This window comes from Abrus precatorius, unplaced genomic scaffold (assembly GCF_003935025.1).
Source record: "Abrus precatorius isolate BTA unplaced genomic scaffold, Abrus_2018 Scaffold3, whole genome shotgun sequence".
In the NCBI taxonomy this organism is placed as follows: domain Eukaryota; kingdom Viridiplantae; phylum Streptophyta; class Magnoliopsida; order Fabales; family Fabaceae; genus Abrus; species Abrus precatorius.
In genome coordinates, this window is record NW_020874373.1 from 35,756,166 (window position 1) to 35,763,464 (window position 7,299).

General features: G+C 33.4%; 2 protein-coding genes across 2 annotated transcripts; one reads left to right on the plus strand and one right to left on the minus strand.

Moving 5' to 3' along the window:
• The first annotated feature begins 73 nt into the window (after window positions 1-73).
• On the plus strand, window positions 74-2,709 carry LOC113863803. The gene is made up of 7 exons (XM_027497523.1): window positions 74-187; window positions 416-487; window positions 1,009-1,082; window positions 1,175-1,322; window positions 1,533-1,619; window positions 1,719-1,796; window positions 2,632-2,709. Exons 1-7 carry the CDS (start codon window positions 74-76, stop codon window positions 2,707-2,709), a joined length of 651 nt encoding a protein of 216 aa, XP_027353324.1.
• A 998-nt stretch (window positions 2,710-3,707) lies between these two features.
• On the minus strand, window positions 3,708-6,935 carry LOC113863036 (eukaryotic translation initiation factor 5-like). The gene is made up of 2 exons (XM_027496412.1): window positions 6,807-6,935; window positions 3,708-5,870 (listed from the first exon to the last, which is right to left on the minus strand). Exon 2 carries the CDS (start codon window positions 5,515-5,517, stop codon window positions 4,189-4,191), a length of 1,329 nt encoding a protein of 442 aa, XP_027352213.1. The 5' UTR covers window positions 5,518-5,870; window positions 6,807-6,935; the 3' UTR covers window positions 3,708-4,188.
• Between the last annotated feature and the right edge of the window lie 364 nt (window positions 6,936-7,299).

The following is a 7,299-nucleotide window of genomic DNA, read 5'->3' on the forward strand; positions in this document are numbered from 1 at the left end:
AATGCTATTGAGATCTAAAGGAGGGGTTGCGACAAACAACTCTATGATCAAGCAATGTTGATATGTTAATGATATGAATGAGCAAATTATGTCATCTCCTAATAGATTGGTACAATGTCGAATATGCCACGATGAGGATGAAGACTCAAACATGGACACACCCTGTTCTTGTTGTGGCACCTTGAAGGTAACATTGTCTTGCCAATTGATTTTGCAATGTTTGTTATATTTATTTGCGTAAATTTATACTCGTGGAAGATCATCTTCACCTAATATAAACTTTGAAATTCGAAATATTAAACCGTAATAGTTGCTTACTTTTTAATATACTTGCTTGTTATAGGATTGCTATGGCCCTTTTGGTGCCTTGTTTAGATTAAGAACTTGAGCTTTCTATTTCTTTTGATGACTGTAGTTTGCACATCGAAAATGTGTTCAAAGATGGTGCAATGAGAAAGGCGATACTACCTGTGAGATTTGTCAACAGGTTTGTAATCTCCTACTCACTCTGTCTTTAAAAAAAAAAAAACACTTTAACTACTTTCATTTTTCACAAAATAATATTCATTTTATAATTCAAAACTTATTTTTTATCTTTTTATTACATAAACAATTTTTAAAAATTTTCACTATAAAATTATATAAAAGATATAATAGAAAATTTTATAATACTTTCTATAGAACCAAGATAATGAAATATGTTTCTTAGTTTATATCTCTTAATCTTAAATGACTATTTTTCGAAGACAAAGGAAGTATTATTGTATAGAAAAAGTTGACCTCAGTTTTTAAAACTAAATATAAACACTCAAAATATAATTTTTTATTAAAAGAAGTATTTATTATATTTACTCAAAAATGTGTTTTTTTTTTCCTAATAAAAATATGCTATTTTAAGTTCGTTAACCTCAAAGATTGAAATTAACAAAAATCTTATTTTATTCAAACATTTTCATTTATTCTAGTTATTCAAACTCATGAGATTTCCATTTTTATTTGGTACTGCAGCAACTTAAGCCCGGGTATACTCTTCCCCCACCACCTCCCCTATTCCATTACGGTGGTTCTTCAATAAACTTTGGGTACTTGTTAATTAATCTGTCACTAAATTCATAATCCCAATTTATATAATATTTTTTCTACGATTAAATGATGATAGAAATTGTTATCTCAGAGGGAATTGGAACATTTCAAGAAGTGATCTTCATAATCCTGAGTTAATTGCAATGTTTACTGCTAACCATGAATTCCTAGACCTTGACTTAGAATATTTAGCACCCTCTACAAGGAGCCTAAAATGCTGCCGCATTGTTGCCATTATTGTAATTTCCTTTTTCTCCCTTCACTTTTGTGTTTTAATTTGCAATTCATCTATATATGCAGATTGTGACACGGACAACTTTATAGATTTGTTTAGTTTCATGCACATTATAATTGAAAATGAATTTTGCTGTGGTTGTTCTAGTGTTATGTTTATGTTACCAGTTTTGCTTACCATTCTTACAATAAGGTTGTTTCCATATCTATTGCAGTTTATTGTTCTTCTTGTTTTACGCCATACACTTCCAATCATATTTATACTCAGTGGAGAAGGAGAGTATTCATTGACAGTGATTATGGTAAGAGAGCATAGATACATTCATTATGGAAAAACATAATGACGACCTTTTTGACACTTTAGTCTAAAAAACAATTTTGTTTTCTTCTATGCATTGCAGTTAGTAGTGTTGAGAATAACTGTACCAATGTATATAATGTTTAAAGCTATTGTTGCAATCCAACGGTTTCAATACCAGGTTAGCAAATTTGTTCTGGAACATTTGCATGTGGTTAGATGTGACTTTCCAACGTAGTCTTGAATAGTTGGTGTTGTTTAATAGATACTCAAAAATCAATGCTTAATTAAAATTTCCATTATTGCAGACCTGTAACTCTGTAAGTAGTTGATTACTTTATTACTACTACTACAAGGGTTACTAAGAATTCCATGTATCCCAGTGATATTTGTATAAAGATACAATATTTTGGCGCATTATTTGGTAATCACTTCAGGTGTCGTGAGAATTAATCAGATAATGCCTAACTGTAAAGACAGGGAAATGGATGATTTTCAATTGATTTGTTTTAGTAAAGAAAAGTAGCAGCAAAACCGAAAGGAAGAGGAACGTTCAATGGACTTCGAAATTATATCTTTTATTAAATGCTATTGCTGCTAACTCTAAGATATACAATTCAATTGGTGGAATATATATTTAGTACAGGTTTAATGTTTCCTATGCTCATCTTGCACTAATTTATCCTGCATTCTAATACACAACTTAAGTATTTATTTAAATAATTTAAAAAAAATGATTTATATAATAAAATTAACCATAAAATTCAATGTGGTAAGCTGAAAATAACTTATTTTAATAAGTTATATCAATATAGTTACTGAAATAAGTTAAAAGCTTGTTGGAGTCAAATTATTTTCAAAAGTTGTCTTGCTTATTCATAAGCTCTTCAAATCGGGCACCGAATGCATCTCCAGCACATGCATTTGATTGCAACAAACTAATAACTCCTTATTCATATTTTAATGAAGTCTTGGTGTCATTAGGCAAGGGAAATCAATTTTTTTTTTCTGCACAGGATCATCATTCTCCTTTGCAATCACATGAGGAAAATGACACAAGACAGTCTCAATTACGTGTCATTCACATTCAGTGAATTCAATGGTCACCTTCGGATGAAGAGATTGCTAAGATAAATCATAGTGGAGTCATATCATCCTTTATTTGAAGGGAAGGCAGGAGCAGACCTAAATGGCTGGAAAAAAAATGTAGTTACTCCTCTGCAAAAGTCAATTAATGTAAAGATGCTGTTCTGTTCTATATAAAAATATAGCCCCTTGTTATTGCAAAAGAAAAGGATGAGAAAGAAAAAAGGCAAAGTCAAAGACGAAGTACCAAAATATACATTATCATGACTAACTAGATTATTGCAAACAGCAAAATGAAAAGTGTACTAATCAATTTAAAATAAAAAGTTATAATGCATTTTTTATACATTTCTTTACCAATTTCATCAGCTACTTATCTATCTATATGAACATAATAGTATCTCTACTTATCAACATAACAACTTGATAAAGTGAAATATATATATCATGACCAAAGGTTAAGATTAAATGTAAAAGTTCTTAAATTTATATTGATGTAAGAAAATTTTTTTTCACTCTCTTTCCTCTTTTTTCTTTCTTTCTCTCTCTCTGTATATATATAGCTTAAATTAATCAACTTCTTAAAACCTTGGAGTATAATGCCAACCAACCATACATTAGTCTTCAAACTATCCCAACAAAATAAACAAAAGGGAATTACTTTATGCAATGATCATATAAATCCCTAACTATATTTTATTTCTAATATACAAATTGCTTAAGTGAAATTCACACCCTAAGTCTTAACTGATGAATTTCATCTTCAAGGAGTAAAACTATAAAGCCGTAGAAAAAAATTTAATTAATTTTCTGAACGTATTAGTTTTTTACATAATAACTTGGACCAAGTGAAGTTAGGCCTGTATGTTGGCAAATCTCAAGTTCTTATAAAAATAAATTTATTACAACTTAGGTATAGTGATGATATTGTTCAATTAAGATTAAAATTTTACCTTAATTATGTATATATAATAAAGACCAATTTTAAAAATCTAGCACGTTATAAAGATGAAAGTTTGATCTTCATTTAAAAAATAGCAACAAAAACATCTCGTGGCTCCAGCACTGCGTTCTTTTTATTGTAACGCTTATTGTTTTCCTTAGTTTTCTTCTCACGCAACCGGACAATCATGGAAGGAATTCTACCATTCTTTCAAATGTGCAGCAAGAGTTATACGGCAGTTTCTCCAGAGACAAGCATCGAATAACAACGAAGGCCAAGGTCCAAGGACACATTATGCTAAGTGTTTTCACATAACTTAATGCAATGAAGACGGAAGAGCTATAGTAAAAAACAACCAAGACAAAAGTCAAACACAATAATACTACGCACGATCCACAATCTCAGAACATAATTTTACGCAAGTACAGACACGAAAGTACACATCACAAGTAAGTTTTAGAACAACGATCAACACCACTAGGGACCAGACCCTTTATTTGGAACAAAAGACACAAGCAAAGCAAAAGTAAACAGTTCAAGCATTTTATTCTTCCTCCGATTCTGATTCTGCATTCTGAAGCCAATCAATGAAAGGTTGGACATTCTTCCAAATCTGCGAGTTCTTATGATCACCCTTCAGCCCTTTTTGATACCACTGCACTATGTGCTCTTCCTCCAGGACATCAGCATCGTACAGTGCCTTCAGAACCAGGCCAACCTCCTTCAACGCATTGGATGTGGACTTGCCAGAAAATTCCTCAATTGCACGCAGCAATAACAACTGTAAACCCTCTTCCTCAGCAACTGCAGCGGCGAGGTAGCTCTTTTTCTTAATAGCTTCTTTGGCAAACCCTTTCTCAATGCCCTCAAAAAGGGCTTCATACAGAGCGCTCATCTTCTCCTGAGCAGATCCAGGAAGTGCAGCCAGATGGGACAGCAACTCCTTTGCTGCAACACCTTTATTCAAATCTGCTTTGACTTCCCCGACCAGTGTCCTGTAGGGCATGGAGTTACCATTATCAGAATTGTTGCTTACCTTAGTCGGTGCTTTCTCCTTCTTCTCTGGTTCATTTGTGGAGAGCATGACCATATCGGCTGTCACAGCACTTAACTGTTCTTGGATACGTTGTCGAGCAGCCTCCAGTGATGTATCTGTTTGCCATTGTACATCATCGTCATCTTCTTCATCATGAGCCTCTTCCTTCTCATCAATTTGACTGCGAGGAGGAGATGTTCGGTCTTCATCAGAGCCATTTGCCTTTTTCCTTGAAGAGGTAGATTTTGTTGTGCCATCCTTAGAAGATGTGGTTCCTTTCTTCTTAACATCTTTCTTTATTTTTTTCTGTTCCTCATCAGCTAATTCACCTTCTTTCAGTCTTTCCTTCTCAGCTCTCCTCATGGCCTTCTTGTCTTTAGATCCTTTCTTTACTTCTGGAGGGTTCTTAATGATGAAGGTAGTCAGCTTGTCTCTCATATCAACATCAGACACAAAACCACAAGCAGCGCATTTCAGCTGAATCATCTGGTTCTTAGTAATTAAGATCTCAGTTTCAGGATTTCCACAACCATAACACTGGACATATTTCTTAATGAAGTTCTCAAGAAGGCCAGCAAGTTTTGCAGTATCATGTGCCCCATTAACATGAGAAGTCCCAGTTTTCTCATCAAATTTTGATTGAGCTCCAAGCTCACAACCAAAATACTTTGTTGTGTATGAAGCTGGCCTTGCCAATGCTTTTGCAATATCAACCATATTGACAATATTTGTTTTGATGCCATTACCTCTGCCCTCAATTTTGGTAACCATTTTAGGCATCTTATACCTGTAGAAGGCATCATCACTGTTACTGGCACCAATGTTCTGTAAGGCCATGATGACTCAAATACTGAAAGTCTCAAAAGAAACACAAGAGTGGCAGCAGATGCTGGAATTCAAAGTTTATTCAGCTGCAATGTTGTGATCTGCTGATTGTAATCACAAAGACCCTCCTTCAGCAATGGTGGGATGCAAACACCAACAACAAAGCTTAGGATGTTCCTGGTATGGCGCACGATGCATACAGCTAAGCCTTCTGGGTAAGGGCCTGTTCTTTTTTCTAGACGACGAAAAACAATCTCCAAGCAACTCAATTGCTCCAAAATGGATAATTGCCCGTTCAAACATGAAAGAAACTTCAACGTGACACCTTCACCTTGGAATCTGCTACAGCAGAACTTGCAGGATTCCTGAGTCAACAACCAGAGGCTAAATTATCTCAATAACAACGGCAAAACACTCGTTATCACTTCCAGAAAGTGACAACAACAAATCGGAAAAAGAAGACAGTCAAGTCCATAACATAACGCACAAAAAAAGCCATAAAAAAATAAATGCCATATATCCGATACATAATAATCATATCGCATAATTTGGAACCCTGAAGACAAATTAAACTAAAAATCTATCTCAAAAACACCTTGCAAAGTGGCTTAAATAATTGACAGGTGTTCTATTTAACATCGAGTAGATCAACGAAAAAACAACCAGCAAGCCTTATCACCCACAGAGGGATCTAATACACAGATTAACGGACACCATTTCGCACAATCCAAAAACCATCGTTCAAACAGATTAACCCAAGTTAAATCACAAGTCAAACACTTCCAACAGACTTTGGCATGCACGTTTAGCTACATATTATTCTGAACATATAAAAGAACGCGATTATTCTTCCAAATCAACTTAATCCAAACACAGTTAAAATCTTAACCATCAATCATAATAACACAATAAGTTTACTCTTAACTATTAATTACCACAATACAAAATAATTCAAACATGAACACAACAAATAGGGCAAGGTTTATCGCCAAATGCTGGAGTTTAACCGAAGATCGTTAAACGCAGCGATATAAAATCTTATCATCAACAAATATTCAGATCTCAATCGCATCAAAATCCGACCACAAAAATAAATAAGAAAAAAAAACACTAAAAGTCGACAACAAATAAATCCATTGAATCTAAAATAGATATATCTAAAACAAGAAACCGATTACACGATCTATGTTTTTCCAGATAGAACTTGAAACCTAAATAAAATTCAAAAAAGGAAAATCGAAAAGCGATAATGAAAAAGAGAGAGAGAGAGAGAAGACGAAGTGTAAGAATGATGATGATACCTGCAGAAGATTGAAAGGAGAACTCAGACGAAGCGAAACGAAAGAGAGGAAAGTGTTGAGATGAGACGAGAAGAGATAAGAAGGTGCGGCTCAAGAGGTTTGTTCAAGAGACGAGGCTTAGCAATACCATTGCCCTATTTATATGTAGCAATCAATGAATGCCCTTAGGATGTGCAAACTTCAAACTAATATTTTCTTTTATTTTTTATTATTTTTACATGAGATCTAGAAAATTCTTCTTTTTTTTTCTTTTTTTTCTCACGCTTAAATAAAAACTCCTTTTTTTTATATATATTTATGTTTATTTCATTTTACGTTTATATGCTTTGATTTGTGATTTCGGAAATCGTTTCTCTTTAGAATTTACGATACTCAAACCTATATTGCATCGTCCTTTTTAAAATATTTGGTATAGAATATGGAAATTGAATCGGATTTACGCAAGTTAATTTGTTGTGAAATTATGGCGTGCTATTTTAATAAATAAATATAT

Bases quoted from the DNA above. Each gene is read 5' to 3' on its own strand.
- LOC113863803 (XM_027497523.1), top strand. From the start codon at position 74: ATGAATGAGCAAATTATGTCATCTCCTAATAGATTGGTACAATGTCGA. The intron at 1,323-1,532 runs GTAATTTCCTTT...TATCTATTGCAG, and splicing joins GCCGCATTGTTGCCATTATT to TTTATTGTTCTTCTTGTTTT. The intron at 1,797-2,631 runs GTTAGCAAATTT...TTTTCTGCACAG, and splicing joins TCCAACGGTTTCAATACCAG to GATCATCATTCTCCTTTGCA.
- LOC113863036 (XM_027496412.1), bottom strand. From the start codon at position 5,517: ATGGCCTTACAGAACATTGGTGCCAGTAACAGTGATGATGCCTTCTAC.